General features: G+C 37.9%; 1 protein-coding gene across 1 annotated transcript in view; it reads left to right on the forward strand.

Annotated features, from left to right (window-relative positions):
- The window catches only part of KNDC1 (kinase non-catalytic C-lobe domain containing 1), an 81,320-nt gene that overhangs the window by 18,488 nt on the left and 44,394 nt on the right, over nt 1-18,438 (forward strand). Inside the window, exons 3-6 of the mRNA XM_088128978.1 lie at nt 3,003-3,061; nt 14,884-15,030; nt 16,698-16,815; nt 17,329-18,284. Coding sequence (XP_087985104.1) covers nt 3,003-3,061; nt 14,884-15,030; nt 16,698-16,815; nt 17,329-18,284 — 1,280 coding nt within the window. The remainder of the gene's footprint in view (nt 1-3,002; nt 3,062-14,883; nt 15,031-16,697; nt 16,816-17,328; nt 18,285-18,438) is intronic.

Raw genomic sequence — 18,438 nt, forward strand, 5'->3', positions numbered from 1 at the left:
TGAGCTGCAGAGTGTGCACTGGAAGCGCCCCTGGAGAGTCCTCAAGCGCAGGAAGGAGGGCACTGGGGTGTGCTAACAAACGAAGGGGAAAGGAGAGCACTACAGTGCATGCATACGCAGCAGTTGTAGGTATTATGCTGCTCAAATGGCTCACCCCTGCCAGTGCATTTTGAATCAGTTGCAACTTCCAGGTAGTCTTCAGATTCAAACCCATGTAAGGCAAATTACAGCAATATGATGATGTGGTGATAAGGGCACATGTCTCTGTCACAATGGCTTCCCGGTCCAACTGGTGCACTAGCAAAGCTGGGCAAAGTCTCTCCTAGCAGGGCCTCCACCTGCTGCTAAGGCACGTGTTATGAGTCCAGTGAATTCCCAAGTGCAGTCCTGTTTTTTCACAGGGGGATTGGCCCAATCCGTAGCCAACCTAGGGATCAGAATAGAGCAGATGGTTTACCTGTGAACAGGACTTCTATCTTGTTGGGATTCAGTTTAAGCTTGTTTTGTTCCATACAGTCCTTCATAGCTCCAGATACTGAGTAAGGATTTCCACTGCATCTCTGGCTCAGTCTGGGATAGCAATGTGTAAATGAGTATCGTTGATGTAGTAATTATACTTCACTTCAAACCAATGGATGATTTCTCACAGCCATTTCATTTCAGTGTTAAATAACTTGGCGGAGAAACTAAGACTTATGGTTTCCCACACTATGGTTTCCACACACTATATAGTAACTATTGCATCTCTCTCTTGACTGTTAATTCAAACAGTCCACTCAATAAGGAGTAGAGCCACCATAAAATGGTGCTATCAATTCCCAAGCCACACAGGTGGTCCAGAAGCATGGACCTTGACCTTGGTCAATGATATCAAATGCTATTAAGAGGTCTAGTGGAACCAGAAGGGGCACAGTCCAGGTTCTGTTATGGGCCGAGGTCTAGTGGAACCAGAAGGGGCAGCACAGTCCAGGTTTTGTTACGGGTCATTCATGAGAATGACAGTACTGTGTGAACCCTGTTTGGAAGGGATCCAGGCAATCTGTTTCAACTAGGATACACTGTAGCTGAAACCCCACCCCCTAGATTAGATGGAAATTGTCTAAAATGGGTGGGCAGATTATTTTAATTGGTCCTGACACCTACAGAGGTCAAGCATGCTGACAGGCTTTGCCTATTGACCAGGAAGTGATCTGACCATTGCAAAGGACTGATCCCAGGGTCCTTCAGATTATACATCATCAGCTCTAACGTTTTTAAAATAAAATTTAAAAAAAGAGCAGGCCTTGCATGTGATTGTCTGTATGCATCAACCCTGAGATCACTTGAGATTAACCTATGGTTGCCATGAAATACTAATCCATCCAGACCTCACACACAGGGCGTGATGATTGAAATCCTCCAACAACAATAGCCTGGAGGACTCCAACACCAGCTGAGCCACGAGACAGCCAGACCCCAGGAAGAAGCAAATGGGTTAGAAGCAGGGACCTGCACTAAATTGCTAGTCCAGTGCCTCCGGTCATACCTTGCTTTGCTTGCCATTGTGGTTATTTGCTTCCTGACATCACCAGCCCCCTGAGATTTCAAGAATACCCTCCTGTGCTGTTCTAATTTGAGCTTCCCAAAACACAAGTACCCAGTCAGACAGCAGTTATGTGTCCTCACTATCATGTTCACCAGCATTAACCTAACTACATAACCCAACTTTCATGCCAGGGCATTTTCCTCTAAAAAACCTGTTCTCAGTGGAGCCCTTGGTTGAGTGAGCCCACCTCTTCCTGTGAGGGAGGCTGTCTTCTACTCCCTGTTTCTCATCCAAGATGCTGCACACCCATTCTTCCCATCCATTTCTGCAGTACAGCCATGTAAGCCTATACAAATTACTGTGGGTTAATAAAATTATTTTATTTTGATAAAGTAGTATAAACGTTTATCAGATCCCTTTTGTATGGCTTATAAAAGTTGAGAGGTCCAAGTCTGACATACCACATTCAAGGTATTTATTATAGCATCTCAGTAATTTGGAAAGATCACAAAAGGTTGTGTCATAAGTAATGGCTAAAGGCTTTTAGATTGATCTTCCTTAGTATGTTGAAACAGTAAAAATGATGCACTGAAGTTAATTTTCAGTAGTTCGACTACCTTTCAAAAAAATATCTGGCATTAGTGCTTATGTTTTATGACAGCAAATAGGCAGTGTAAACACAGTAGGAGGTCTCAGAATTTACACTTATCTTGAATGTTATTTAAATGTTTCTTCAATGTCCCTCCTTTATTGTTAGAGAGAAATCAAGGAAATGAATTGAGAAAATAATTGGGACCTTCTGGGACTGTTTCTATGTAAGATTTTTTCTAGCCCTGTGAGAATTACCTGTTGGATATCTCCTTTGAATAGTCTAGAGTTAACATCCAATATTTTGGCGATAGGAGCATGCAAGAAGATACCAATCTGTCTTCTTTGTCCTACCGAAATGGATTGATAGCTTTCAACTTTCAAGATATCTATGAGTGACCCTAATTTTGTGATTTATATTTTATGTTTTGTAGTGTTCAGTGATAGCTGTGGTATTTTTTTTTTACTTTTATTATACCAACTTCTTAAATGTTAGTGACTTCCACAGAACTTCCTATTGCAATAGTTTTTTGAGAAAATAGAGAAAAATAATAGCTTGCTTATGTGGAATTTATAGTGCAGAATTCTGTAATTTTTTCTATTACTGAGAAATTCTATAGGTGAGAATTTTATTTTCTTACACATGAGGATAGTAGCACAATTTTTATTTTTGCTGCTTACAGCAGAGCAAAACAGAGTAAAATATAACTTCACACACACTTTAAGGGGAAAACAGTTTCCTCAGTGTTGTTTCTCTTATTTGGAGAATTTTTTGGGTGTTATCTTCACTCCAGTCTAAATGAATCTACTATTTGTTGATTGAAATGATTTTTGATCTGCCTCGGAGTTTAACTGATTTTAATGTCTCAATATGAAATTCTTTTTAAAGATGATCCAGAAGGTGCTTTTGTCCCACCAGAGATTGATGAAACTGGTAACACATTTGAGGTAAGTAGTAAAGTGTTCTTGTAACTACTCAGATCTTTTTTTATTTTAAAGAAATTTTGTTAAAATGTTGAATGCTTGGTATGTACTCTGGTTCTCAAACATGAATATCTGTTTGTTTTCTCTTCTAGAATTTAGCCAGAATGTATTCTTCTATTGCCATCCTTATTGTGTGGACAATGACTTTTAAGTAATTACTCCTTAATAACATAATGGAAGAAAATGTTTGATAAGTGTATTCATTTATAGTGAATACTTTAATGTTTTGTGTTTTTCATTGGATCCATTTGTTCATGGGTTAACTGTAAACATTATAGCAAGCTGTAAAATTACTTAGTATTGCCTATAAAAATAATTAATGTTGGGATATTTTATTGCCTGGCATAATGAACAAATGGATCTTCCTAGTCTAATGATTCTTAAATGTTATTTAGTGTTGAATTGAATTAGAGGCTTAATTGTGCACACTGATTCATTAGCCTCCAAGATCAGATATCCAAAGCTTCTTCAGTGTTGGTTTTCTACTGAAAATCCTATTATTTCATATTTTCTTACTTCTGTTATGTAAAATACTTGAAATGCAAATCAGAAGATTAACTAGTTCCTCATATTATTATTCTTTATTTTAGCTGGGTTTGAAAAGTATAGTTTTCTCAAATCTGCATCACAAACTTTAAGAGACTTTTATTGGTGATGAAAGTAATTTTTTTTCAGGTTTGAATGAGGATTTTCTATTCATACTATTTTGTTCAAAGCATGAAACATCAAGTATTAATGGAATCTTAATCCTAGTTATAGGACTGTATAGGGTTATCCAAATAATTTATTTCAGTGAGCTGTATATGAACTCCCTTTGAAGGCTATTCAGGAACTGTTGAGAGCTGACATGTTGTATGACATGTCCTCAGATTTAAACATCCACTATATAGGATCTGTACAAAATAGGAAAGGAGAGGTAGAAAAACCTGTTATTCCCTAATAAACTTTAAATGTTTTAGAGAAGAGTGCTGAGCGTTCCCACCTCCTCATTGGGCAGATGAGTCCCTTGTGCATTAAGAAGCTATCTCTCAATTCAGAGATGTTGAATAACTTCCACCCAGTCTCCAGTCTTCCATTCTGGAAATAGGTAGTGGAGATAGGGGGACGCGATGCAGTGGATACATGCAGTCCTTATTCAGGGTACAGAGACTATGAGGGAGTGAATGGAATGGAACAGGCTCCAACTGGATCTTGTCTAGTGGCTTGGTTCCACTGGCTCCATTTTAGCACAAAGTTTGCCTCCATTGTAGTATACACTTTGGCTCTTGATGGGGTAGCACTCCCTCAGAAGGAGAAGATGCATGATTCAGGGTGTTTTTCTGGACTCATGACTCCTGATTAACCATGAAGTAGAAACCGTGGCCAGGAGAACCTTTGCTCAGCTTTGGCTCATACTTCAGCTGTGGCTGTCTGTGGAATAGGTTGCTCTGGTGATAAGTCATTTGTGCTGTCATCTCACAGATAATCCAAATAATTTATTTCAGTGAGCTGTATATGAACTCCCTTTGAAGGCTATTCAGGAACTGTTGAGAGCTGAGTAGTGAGAGCTGTTTTAGCAGAATAATAGCTTTATTGCACGGTCAACACTTTCATTGTGAATTCCCATTCTACAACTTCTGCTGTTAATGCATTGATCTGGTTCCATTAATATGCACTCTTGTGTCAGTCTGAAAGTGAAATAAAATGTGAAATGAAATAAAAGGACTGAGGAATATAATCATGCTTAAACCAACAAGCGGGATAACCATTTCTGTGGTTGTAGGACAAATGGTAATAATGGAACAGATACTTATAACAGAGTGATTGGGATCTTCAAACTCTTTCACAGATGAATGCAGAAAGAACCCATGGAGAAGGTAGTGGTATGATCATTTCTGTGAGCATAACCTACATCAACCCACACTTGTTAGGAATCCTTTAAAATCATTGATAAAAAATCCCAGTTATTGTTAACAGTAGTGCTGAGAAACTTAATTGTGCTTTCTGAGTATGAATACAAGGTACCTCATTCCAACTGCCACTCCGAAGAATCAAAGAAAGTTTCCATCTGGACTGGAGTTTGCTTTGCACTAGTATCTAATTCTGCTCAGTTTCCTGGATGTGCAAATAATAGTCGAAGTGTATTATTTTAATCATTTCTAATATGATGTTTACTTGGTAGGGTGACTTGTTCTTAACTGGCATTTAATCTAATGTAATTGAGGGCAGCTGCCTGGTTTGTTGAACTGCTACCCCAACTTTGTTTTGGAGGAAGGCACAAGGAGGGCCTTGTGGTTAGATAGCATCACTGAAGCAATGAGCATGAAACTGAGCAAACTCAGGGAGGCAGTGAAGGACAGGAAGGCCTGGCGCAATATGGTTCATGGGGTCACGAAGAGTCGGACACGACTTAACGACTAAACAAAAACAACAACAAGGAGGGCAGCATTTATGGCATTCTTTAAATCTGGCACTGCTTCTGATACTATCAAAAACTCCCTTTGCTCAAGCATCACTCAGAACTACAAGCGCTGGTGATGTTCCCTAGATGGGTAATGAAACGTCTGTGAGGAAACCACCAAGCTCAGAGAGCACCAAGAACTCCCCAGTAGAGTAATATAAAATGCTGTCTTGTCAGAGAGCATGATATAGATTGGTTAAGGATGGTTCGTTGATCCCCACAGTGATCAATTGCTAGGGAAGAAGTTGCATGGATAAAATTGAGAAGCAGAAGTCTGAAGGCTGCAGTCCCAGCTTGATAAGGTTGGAATGCCGGTCATTCATAGGTACTTTATACAAAAAAATTATCCTGGCATGAATTAATTCTTTTGTGTGCTATTATTTTTCAGTGGGGGACATGCTGCCTGTAACAGTTTTAGGTTTTTTGTATATAATATGTACTGATATGAATTGCTACTTTTTTCAGTAGAAACCATAAACTATTTTAGGTCATGGTGTAAAAGAGCTATATGCACACAGAGACCTGCGTCTACTACTTCGTGAATGGGATGTGTGATTGCAGATTTATTACCACAGATAGGCCTTTGATATCCCATGTAACTTAAAATGCACAATACAAAGAATCTGTTTGCTCATCCAGCTGCAAACCGTTCATTGCTGATTAATTTATATACTTGCAAGTGTAAAATGTCATGTGTAATTAGAGTGCTCTTTTTAGTTTTATCCCCAGCAGGTCCATAGTCAATGAACTGAACCGATAATCAGAATAAAAAACAATCTGGGTTCTTCAGTTCTGAACTGCTATGGTAATCAGTGTAGACGGTATCCTGTGGTTGGACAAATATCCTTTGCTTGACTGTAATAGGCTTTATTTGTGTTCGGGCCATCTCCCCACAGCCCTAGTGTTTGATTAAAAAAGTACATGCATAATGTATAGTATATATTAACACAGCACACCATGATCAGAAATCGGTTATATATTCCAGCATAGCCCTGATTGCTTCACGTATTGTCTCTGTAGATCAGAGGTGACCCATAATTTTTGCCCTGGAAATTATTTGTTGCTTTGGTAACCTGCTTGGAGACTGAATGTGATGCTGCTGGAATGGGTGGAGTGGACTTTTTCAGTTTTTTCTGCAGGTTTGGGGGTGCGTTAAGGGGCACAGTAAGTACCTTAAGCCTCTGTTTGACTTCCAACCTTCTGTTTTGTTTTTTAAAGTTCCTCAACCATCCACAAAATAACATACAATAAAAAATTGGTCCCAGCAACCCCAGGTGGACTTTTGGGACCCATGACGGGATGCTCATTATCATGAAACTGTGACACAAACTCCACCTTTTTGAACTTACTTCCAGTGCTGTATGTAGGTATGAAGGGGCAGAGTTTACATTGTGATGTTGTGGTACACATTTTAGCATTTGCCCTCTCTAGTGGAAGCCCATAGCTCCCTCTTCTCATTTGACAGATTTCATACCCTAATTTCTTGCTTTTCTTTGACAGAACTATTCCTCCAAAATTATATTACTCTTCACCTTTATTTTCCTATTCTTCAAGGCTATTTCTCATGTGCATTTTCAAGAATGTTTTGTAGGAATATATTTTTCGACGTGCAATTATGTATGAATGTCAAAAAGTATTCTGTATGAAAGTATATATAAGGTAGCAGCAACAAAAGCATCATCAATTTCTGGGCCTCTTCCAACTTTTATGCTCTATATCCCTTGAAAAGAAAAATAAGATTAGGCGGCTCTGAGAAACATTCCCTGTCTTGTCATAGAAGTGCTATTCCTTCCCCACCCCCTGTCCCCAGTTTTTCCACTTTTCCAGTCAAAGTGGTGTTGTTTCTTAAAGGCCTGCTAATTTATTGTGGCCATAGGGTTAATGCATTGTGCTGTCTAGAAAATCACCATTAAAGTGACTACACAATACTGCAGATGTATTTTTCTCTTCCTTGGTTGAGTATGTGTGGGAATCAAGAGAAGAGAATATTTGTAGCTCAGGGTTGAACTGTAGAGTTGTTGGCGCTCTCTGAGCTTGGGTGTTTGCTTGCTGGCATTTCATTACCCAGTTGGTAATGAACTGGGTAACATCATCAGTAGTACGAGTCTGATGATTGATTATATTACCTAGTTGGGTAATGAAACATTGTCAAGCAGACAACCAAGCTCTGAGAGCACCAAGGATTCCATATGTGTGGGAATGTTGGGTTGAATTCTCTCTTAGGTTACTATAATGTAAAATCTCAGCAGGTGTGGCATTTGGCCTACCTTGGAAGCTAAGCAGAGGCAGACCCGGTTAGTATGTAGAAGAGAGATCGCTAGGGAGTTCCAGGGCTGTAGCTTAGACTAGGAACTCTAAAAATCATCCTGGAAGAACATAATTAAAAACCACTTCCACACTGTTGCCGACAAAAATACACGAGCAAACACTTAACATTATCAGGAATTAAGGTAAACTTGGAGGAGACTGTTAGATAGTATACTATATGGGTTGATTTATTTCCAATTATTAGTAATTGTTTCCGAAATCTTGGCTGGCAGGACTGCACAGGTCTTCTATGTGGTACTTTATTTTAATAAAAGGTAGAGCAAAATCAAAGCAAGGTGGCTTCCTCATCTCTCTTCAGTAATGTCTCAAAGCACTTTTAATTGTTAATTTAGTTCAGCATTAATTTTAGTTTACTTTTAAACTTATTGTATTCTTTTTTTTTAATTATTGTTAGCTTACTTGAGAACTCAGCTAAGTAGAAGGGTGAGCTAAAGATCATCAGTACTTATTTCTTAAAAATTCTACCCAGTATATAGCATTTTAAAATGAATTCAGTATACTGTGAAATATATTTTGAATTGTAAAAATGGTCACAGGTAGCACAAGAATACTATTATGAGATTACAAATGTCAAGGTGATTTTTTTTTTAAATTAGCTTGCCCTGAATAATTTGCTTTATTTCTGACCAACCAAGATTCCAAAAAATAGAGCTACGTATGATAATGTATTTTTCTGCATGGTGTCCGATGAAATAGCCACAGGCATAATCAGGACAACTTCTGGGGATGATTGCATTGGTCAGACTCAGCATATTTAACCTCAAATAGGTTAATGCTACAATCTTATACCTGACCTGGCGACAGATTAGTAGCCTTAAAATAATATTAAATTGCAGTGATGGCAACTTGCTCAATGTTGCATTAGCTTAGCTTCCCATCATATTGACAGTCCCACACAGAGTACATTACAGTAATTAAACATTGAGGTTATCAGTGCAGGTATCCATTGGCTAAGCCATCCCCTGTCCAGAGGGAGACATAATTGTTTTATCAACTGAAGGACCTTGTCAATTAGGCTTTTAGTGACTCTGATAGATCTAACTATATCTAAGTGATGCACCAATTACTGTGGGAATGCATTCCTGCAAAGTGCCTATTTTCTGCATCTGGGAGCAACCCATCCATAGGATCTTATGTAGATTCAGTATCAGCTTATTGGTTTCCATCCTGCTTGCCATTGCATCCAAACATTGACCTAGGACCAGCACAGCTGAGTCAGATATAACAGTGTAATAGAGCATGGCACCATATTCCTAATCTGTGGTTGGCCATTTCTGCATAGTCTCATAGATTAGAGGTTCTCAAATTTTACAATACCATCGCCCCTAACTCGATAAATGAATTTTGACTCCACCATAAGTAAAATGAATGATGAGTTGGGGTAAAAAAAATAATAAATGCCACTTAGTACAAAATGTATAACTTTCATCATATGTTCTTGATACAGGCTTACTTTTATCACCTACAGGTAGATTGGTTATTTAGAAACAGATCTGAGTACAGTGATGACCAAATAAATAAATCTCCATGCTGTGTTCCCTTGCCCATTCATTCTACTGAAAGCCTTTCAGGCTCTTTCACAGAGCGGTCCTTGGGCTAAAGATGAATCCAGGAGTCCTCTACGAGGCTTTGGCTCCCAGGACTGACTGACCAAACCATTCCACTGATCCAGATTCTGAGACTCCTCCCAGCGGTCTCCTGTTGCTACTTCCTAAGTTACAGAAAGCATTAGAATTTTATTTTTTATAGATTTGGCAATATAACTCAGTCATCGAATGGGATGATGTGAGTTGTTCTTAAATTCCACACAGATAGAAATGTAGATAGCACAATTTGTAAACGTATATTTATTTATAGAACATAAGATCCAGAACAAGTGGTCATTTTTATGGAGTAAGAATTCTCTGAAAAAGAATTTAGTTCTGCTTAATCACACAATCCAACATAACTTACTGGTTCAGCAAATATCCTAGCTACCTGTCTTTTGTCTCTGCCTTCTGTCTGATCCTCCTAATTCTTTGTCTCTTCTGCCTGTACTTTTTAAATGACACTCCCAACTTTTATCTAACTATTCCATTCTACCCACATTCCATCACATTGTGCTGTCCAGAATGTCTGTTTTCATAATTCCGTTGAAATTTTTCCTCAGATTGGCTGGAGTTTACAATTACTTAGTGATGAGGGGAAAGCAACATGCATATCTTCCTAGCTGATATGTTATTGCTCGCTACATTTCTTCCAGAACTGCCGCTTTAGTCTTGGAGACTAAGCTCTGCATATTTCAAAAAAATGAGAGAGCATGCCCAAGAAATATTCTGCTCTAAGTATTCAGTTAATAATGGGATCACAGATAAGAGGAGAGTATTGTAGAGCAAGCCATAAGTACATCTTACAAAAAGGTCTGGATGACTTAGATTGCATGTTAAAATGTTTTCTGATTTGGTTTCTGCCTCAAATTTGCAACTAAAACATAAATTTTGCATTGCCCTGTGGGGAAAAAACGATATATGGACCTAGTATAAAGCTAATATTGAGCGTTTTTCTGAGATGCTTAGTTTTTAAAACTTCTATCTTTACGGGCTTTCATTTTCCCAGTGGGAACTCCATTTTTCTTTTTTCTCCCTAAATCACAGTAACGCTGGAAAGAGATGATAGCGAATTTCAAATAAGGTTTGCTGCATAAATTCCCACTTGAGAATTCTTTAATAGATTCTTTTTATTCACGGGCACAACAGTAGGCTTCTGCTGAGGCTAACCAGCATGGCTAGTGTCAGCTCAGCCTCAAATGGGCATTTGTCCATATTACAAAGCTGCCATTCAGACCAGTGCTGCAGATTGCAAATATGGATTCCCTTGTTCGCAGTACGTGAGTGCTCAGTGTTAAAAATCCTGCATCGGAGCCATTGTAACCAACAGGCTTTTTGAATGTGACTCGTTTAATTGACTATAGGAACAGCAAGCGTTTCTTTTTTCCTTCTTCGGCAACCTTAAGACATATATGGTTACGCTATTCTAAACAGCATTGCGGCAGCACTCTAGTGTTTGCAAAACCTTATTAAGAAACTACTTGGTTTTCTGTATTTTTTCCTTAAGTTTATCTCTGCCTAACTCTATATCTGTGTATACAGCTGCAACTTTTAGTTTCACTGCTTATGGCCAGATTTCTGTAAATGATATTGCCAGATCCATCTAACCTTAGCTTCAATATATTTTCTTTTGACTTAAGGAAGGGAGATTATAAACTATGACTATGTGTTTAAATTCTTTGCTTGATCCAATAAAGGCAGTGCCTTGAAACTAATACACTCTCACAAAAGTAGTGTGCAAGCTTTCAAGGTCTCCTTCCTTTAGTCCTCTGCTATGGATTGCGTATTTTTCCTGGTCCTGCTTAAAATTTTCATGGCTATAGCTACGTGAAATAAAATACGCTGTTTTGTTTCACTGAGTAAGTTTGAAATGGAAATTTAATCAGAATAAGTCATTTGTCAGTCTCTTTTAAAAGACACCATTGCCTTTGGTCTTTGCTAAGGTATGTTTTGTGGAATATAATGTGAGAAATGGCTTGTTTTATTAAAGCTGAATAGGAAAAACAATTCTTTATATATTAGTAAAGCAATATGTATTGAATCTTACAGAGATAATGCTCACCCTGTGTTTGATGGCATTTCTGCCATATGGATTTGGAACAGCTGTTTATTGTCTAGAGCAATGTTTCTCAACCTCAGCAACTTTAAGATGTGTGGACTTCAGCTCCCAGAATTCCCCAGCCAGCATGCTGGCTGAGGAATTCTGGGAGTTGAAGTCCACACATCTTAAAGTTGCTGAGGTTGAGAAACACTGGCCTAGAGACTGGCAAGGGACCTCATTCCATTCTTGAGTTGAGGGAGTCTGTAGATTTTAAATTCCAATTGGAAGGTAAAATGAAGAGGAGTTGAATTAAAGAGAAGCAATGGCAATAAGATAAAAGTCTTCCCTGATTTCCTCTTTGTGATTCTAAAATGTCCTGTCTATTTCTTTCTTGGTTTTGTCTCATGTATGTTCAACACTGTTGTTTCAGGTAAAAGTTACCTGCTTGTTTCATGTTTTCTTGATAGATACTATATCGGATCCCACTCTGGTTTTCCATGGTTGCTGGCAAATGTCTATCAAGGAGCCACATCTATCTGGAATGATCTTGTTCTGCATTTTGAATCTTTCCTGTGTTCAAAAGCTAGGTTGAAACAATAACATATTATTGCAAATATACCAGATTTTTTAAAATTATTTCATGTTCTCATCAGGGTTGTTATAAGGATAAAATTTATGGGATGGAAGAACAGTATGCATGCATCAAACAAGGTGTATACCGTGATCCTGTTAAGAAGAAGGATCAAAATATCACTTAGAAATCTACTTTCCTGTGTTATTTCATGAAACTTCTTTCCTTTTGAAGAGTTTGTGTGTACACATTTTTGATTAAGTGCTAGCTCCTGGCAACTGCCTGGACAAGTCTCTGCAGTTTTCTTGGCAAGGTTTTTCAGAAGTGGTTTGCCATTGTCTGCTTCCTAGGACTGAGGGAGAGTGACTGGCCCAAGGTCACCCAGCTGGCTTTGAGCCTAAGGCAGGACTAGAACTCACAGTCTCCGGTTTCTAGCCTGATGCCTTAACCACTACACCAAACTGGCTCTCCTTCCCCTGGAGCACTGATTGATATTTGAAAGATTCAGAGTGTTTTTGTTGACTATATATCTGATTGCTTTTTAAACAGTTCACGACTTGGAGCCCCTTGGAGCCAAAAAATTATAGGCCTCAATAGTAATCATTCTCAGAAACTCATCAGTTCAAAGAACATATAAAACTCTCTGTTGTGCTCAACTTGCTTACTTTATCTGCTAAATAGCCAAATATATTAGCATAATTATTGCTTGATTGCATTTAACATATTTATAACTTACTTTTCAGCCAAGATTTGCTCCCAGAAAAGTTTGCTTTTAAAAGCAATAGCAAAAGTGTATCCTGTATTTCTAAGTATAGGTGCTTTGACTCAATATATTGCACAATATATTGTTTCTGGTCCCAAGTTTTAATGTATCACCATAACTTATTTTTTTACCCATAACTATGTCCCATGACCCCTCCTAATTTCCCCCACGTCCAATTTTCTCCCTATTGCAAAATAAGTCTGATTTTATCAGTGTGTTAGTGCATAAAGTACTGCGGATAACTAGACTCTTGCTAGAAAATTCACTGTGTTAGTTTTGCATGTATTAAGACAGAAGTCTGTTCAGCTCAGTTTTCACATCAGTCAGTGATTTCTAAAAAATGAAGCCGTATGATAATTCATATTCCTTGCACGAACCTGCATTATGTCTATAACTTATATAGAACTGGAAGGGTTCATTTAAGGCTATACACACCCACACCCACTCCATTCAGTGCAGGGATCTAAATTTATTTAATATAAATTAAAGCATCTGTAGCAGATGATTATTCAGCCTTTGCTAAAGCATACCCAATGAAGGTGAGCCTATCATCCCTCTTTCCCTCCAAAATTATTTAAAAATAAGTTCTGATAATTGATCTTGGTTGCTGTCACTGCTACTTTATCTGCAGGGAACAAACCATGTTTGCTTTATTTTCAGTGATCTAGGACGTCCAAGAAGGGATGTGTCAGAGGAGCAGAGAGAGGGGTGCATGGTTATATATGGGTGCATTTGCACAGAGGTCCAACTCCTGAACTATCCGTTCAGTGGACTAGCTCTACACCTCTGGGAGCCCTAAAGGTTGTCTGCCCATGATTTATGACTTAGAAGTTTGTACCTTCGAATTGTCCAACAAAATTCAGAGGAGCTATTTGGCCATTTAATACCTGAATTTCTTTTCGCGGAAGATACCAAACTTCAGGTTTGCTTCATAGCAAACCCAAAGCTGTGTCTCTCCCCTTCTCCAGTGCTTTTCTGAAACCTGCCAATATGGGTCTATGGTCTTCATTAAGCTTATATACAAGTAAAAGTCATATTTTTCCCATGTGGAAATTTCTGCTTCGATCCTTTCTTTCTTTTGTTTCTTACTTGTATTTCATTAAAAGATTCTTTAAGGAATATTAACTCATTGGTTTTAGTGAAGTTAAAAAGTATTGCTTTAAAGTATTTTTTTAAATGTAGGTAACCCTCTACATTGTTCTGAGGAATATTTGGCAGGCCGTAGTTTACCTGTTCTGCTAAACTTGCAATAAATAGTTTAAACTGACTTGAAGAAGGCTCCATCTAGTGGAACGTTGCTAAACTGCTGGCACTGGTTTTACCTGAATTTAGAAGAAGAATTCATCGTGACAGGAGGTCAGAATTGTTTCAGATGCTACTTTCCATCCTTGGCCCCGCTGAAGACCGTGCGTACCCATCATGATAAACCAAGAGCAAACAAATCATATTGGGACTTAGGGTGATGCATAAATCCATAAATACATTACTCAGTATAATTAACTCTGCCATGTTTATTCCTTCCCAGAACTGTGTAATCCTGATATAATGATGCTTCATTTGAGATGTTGTAGAACTAGTTAAAGGTTGTTCATTGCTTATTTTGTATTTGAAAGGGGTTTGTTTAAGTAGTCCTACAGTAACCAATTTGTATCCTAGGACTGTTTTTCTTTTACTTCTTGTTTTAGTGCATGTCTAGAGAAAAATATACCCTGGACAATAAAGGATTTTGTAGCAGAGAATGAGGAATCAGAGAAATGGGTAAATATTTTCCCCAAGTGCTCTTAGTCCAGCTTCCACATTAGCTTAATATAGTTTTGCCCTAGAAGTATTTACTCAAGGAACAAAAGTGAAGCCTTAGCATTATTAAAGAGGAAGGGATACGTTTAAAGGTATTTCAAACGTTATACAATGGCATGTAGGTTGAGATCCTTTTATGTTGGGCACAGAAGTGATACGTGTTAATTAGAACTCATTGGTTTTAGTGGAGCTAAGCTGGATTTAAGTGTGAATGTGGTAGTTGCTAAAGTGCCTTGCTTTTGTTTTTTTAACTTTTGCAGGCCCATCTGTATTCCTTAGGAGTTACTTTGAAAGAAGCACTGGAGTATACCGTGGACCCTGGAACAGGTCCACAATTCAGCCAAGAGCTGTATGCTTTGCTTGGACAAATGCAGAAGGAAAATCCGAAAGAAAGGCCAGATATCGAGGTAAAGGCTATTTTATCAACTGGATGTGATTTGCCATCTTGAATAGCAACATTTATCCAGTCTTCCTTTTATTGTTTCTTTAGAAGATCATTGGCTGATGCTAAGTATGAGGAAAGCAACTTTACTAGAAATAAAGAAATAAAATAATACTAGGGATTATAGTTATATAGAGAAGTGCATACAGTACATGATGCTTGGCATTAGTATAGTTTGTGGTTCCCACATAGGAGTCACTATTCTTTTTTAACATAAGGATAAATTCCCCCCCCCCTCCCCAGCCATTGATGCCCTCAAACATGCCAAGACAAAGTAAAGTTCAGGGCTTTGTGGAAGGAGAATAAGATGGGGAGCAAATGCACCCCAAGGGACAAGCTCTTCCAGATGCTAAATGAGGACTGCTACTGCATGTCTGGTCTGGCCTGGGGTGTGGGTATGCAACTGAGTATCGCAGCATACTGATGATACCTCATCCCAAATCAATGGATGACCTGCCTAAGATGCTTCATGTAGATTTTAAATATCATGGGTGAGAGGGATTGGGCCTTGGGGTACCCCAGAATAGAGCAACCACAGGCTGGACATCTGCCCTCACGGTCGCCAGCTAGAACCACACACTCTAGAAGGGTCCTCCATAAAATGGTGTCTCTAGCTCTTGTAGGCAATCCAGAAGAATAGAATGATGGATCATATTGAATACTACTAATAGGATTAAAGGAATGTAGACCCTTCTTCCAGGTCTCCGCACAAGTAATCTATTAGGCCAGTCAGTGCAGTCTTGATCCCATGCCCAGGTCTGAATCCAGACTGGAAAGGATTTGGATAATCCACTTCATTTTGGATCCTTTGGAGATAAAGCCCCAAAATCTTTTCAATCTCACAAATACTGTACATCACAAAAGCCTTCCAGAAAGTCATCAATCCAGCCCTTCCCCAGAACAAATCTTGAGTAACCTTGAACAAAGCTGCTGGATGAAAACGTGCAGATGCAAGAAGAACACAGAAGTAATCTGGCTTCACTGTTTTCAGCACCATCATAAACTTGTGGATGTGTGTGCACAATTGGGTTCAACTTATACTCACTTTTCATTTTCACATCCAAAGTATAATCTCTGGAGAACAAAGTGCAATGCCTTGACTTGAACTGCATTTCTAATTACTTTTCTGTTTCCTGGAAATTGCTCTTTTAGTTTCTAGGAGATGCTGCATGTTTACCACTGAACTTGATTTACTGCTATAATGTATTACAAACCCAATTTAAAGCATTCTGTTCATTTAAAGTCCACTATCAAAAAATGAATGAAGGACAGAATTTTAACTAAAATTTAGTTTCAAAAAAAAGTAGATAGGGTATTTTCTCATCAGATACTATATTATATTTTAATATTGTAATATCTATATTTTGAATAGCATAAATATTTTCAAATGTTATGCTTCATATTAATCTCTATACATTAACTCAACTCAGCTCAACTCAACTCAACTATTTATATATATATATATATATATATATATATATATATATATATATCAATAGTTGAGGAGATATAGCTGTAAGAGCTTTGCAAATGCAAAATTCTGAAATTTCCAAAGTAATATTAATATGTTGGGTCATACTGAAAACATAGCTAGATAATTGATAATGTCTCACTGTACAATTGTCATTATAGACTGTCATATCATTATGCAAAGAGAAACTCAAGCTTTCCTCCTCAAGTGATATTTGCCAGGGCCTTTCAGCTACTGGAAGAAAAATGCTTTCAATCGAATCATATGGCACCTTTCAAGGTATAGTTTTTATATTTTTGACGCTTCATGCACCTTAGCATAATAAAATCAAAATAATTTTTGTAGCTCATGAATTGAAATCCAAAGAAGTATGAGTTGAAGTGACATCTAGGTCTTTCTGTACAGCATAAAATAAAAAGTTATTTTGAAGTTATTCTTCCATACTTATAAGGGATATGATTTCTAGCCTCCAGGTTGGCATTGTTGACATGCTGAGGTTTTCAAGCAAGCATGTAAGTAGATAGGTAGGTTGGCAATTAGTTAAGTAACCTAATTTTATCCAGCACCCAGATGTGTCTTTCACTCTGTAAGATGATAGGAAGATTATTGGCATGTCGAATATACATGGGAAATGATCCATAGTTTGGTATCCTTTAAAATAACCCTTCCATATTTAATTCTTGATAATAACACCTTTTATTAATTTCTACTTCACATGGCACTAACAAATTTAGGATGGGATGAGGCAGGAGAAAAAATGTTTTTAATAAAAACCTCTCTCTTTGTATCTAGACAGTTCTGATAACTTGTGGGAAGGAAAATTCTATGAGGGGATTTCACCGTATGAAGAGTGCACAGATGATAACTTGACTAAGAATCAAATACCATCACCAGAGGACTTGAAGTCTGCTAGAAGTAAAAGTTCTTCTGGCATATATGCTCTGAATGACAGAAACAGTGATATAAAAACAATGAAAATCAACCAGAAGGAGGAACGATTTTGCTGCCAAAGTATTTCAACCTGGGTTACAAAAAGTCAAGAGAGGAACAGTGTTATAAAATGCAACAAGGAGTTAGATGCTAAGCCATATGCAACTAGAGTAGAGAGAGATACATTTGAGAAACACGGTTTAAAGAAAGTTAGAACTTTTCCAAAAGTACCATTGAACTCTGAGACAGACTCAAGAACATTTTTATCTTTTATAGAGGATAATACCTCGCTGACAAGGAAGCAGTGTCAGTTACAACCCAGTAATAATGAGGATACTATGTTAGAAGGAAAATTAAGTCAGTGTGATCAGCATGGATCAAAAGCAGCATCTCTTTCAGGTCCAAATAATAATTTAGGAGAACTTTCTTTGAGCCCAAATGCATCTTCAGTGTATCTAAACCACATGACATCCAGTGGTGACAAAGAAACAGTGGATTTTTTTCCATATCATTACGCCATTTCTGAAACTTCAGGCAAAACTAATGTATCAGATACAGCAGATGAGGCAATTCTTGGATGTAATGTATTAGAAAACTATCATATACAAGAATACTGTAATGAAGCTTCTCAAAAGTCAGGTCAGAACTGTTTGCTTCACATTAACAAGAAGTCTTCCACATTCATGGAATTTAAGGAAAATGGATGTAACTCAAGCATGCTAAGTTCACCCGAAGAGAAATACAGTGAGAGAAAAGACTGTTGGACTGAAGACAGACAGTATGAAGACAGGGACTCAGAAATAAGAAATAATGAGCAGGTAGTAGAAACAAACCCTTCATTTAAAAAATGTCATAATTAGTGTGGCACAGAAAGAACTTTATTTCTTTGTGTAGATGAGGGAATGTGGCCCTACATTTAAACTCTGAGAGCACATATATGCTGTGGCGAGTTGGTTGAGGAGCTTTTCATTA

The sequence above is a fragment of the Python bivittatus genome, unplaced genomic scaffold (genome assembly GCF_059951505.1).
Source record: "Python bivittatus isolate LINGU-HERP-01145 unplaced genomic scaffold, Pbiv_v1 ctg000780_np1212, whole genome shotgun sequence".
In the NCBI taxonomy this organism is placed as follows: Eukaryota; Metazoa; Chordata; class Lepidosauria; order Squamata; family Pythonidae; genus Python; species Python bivittatus.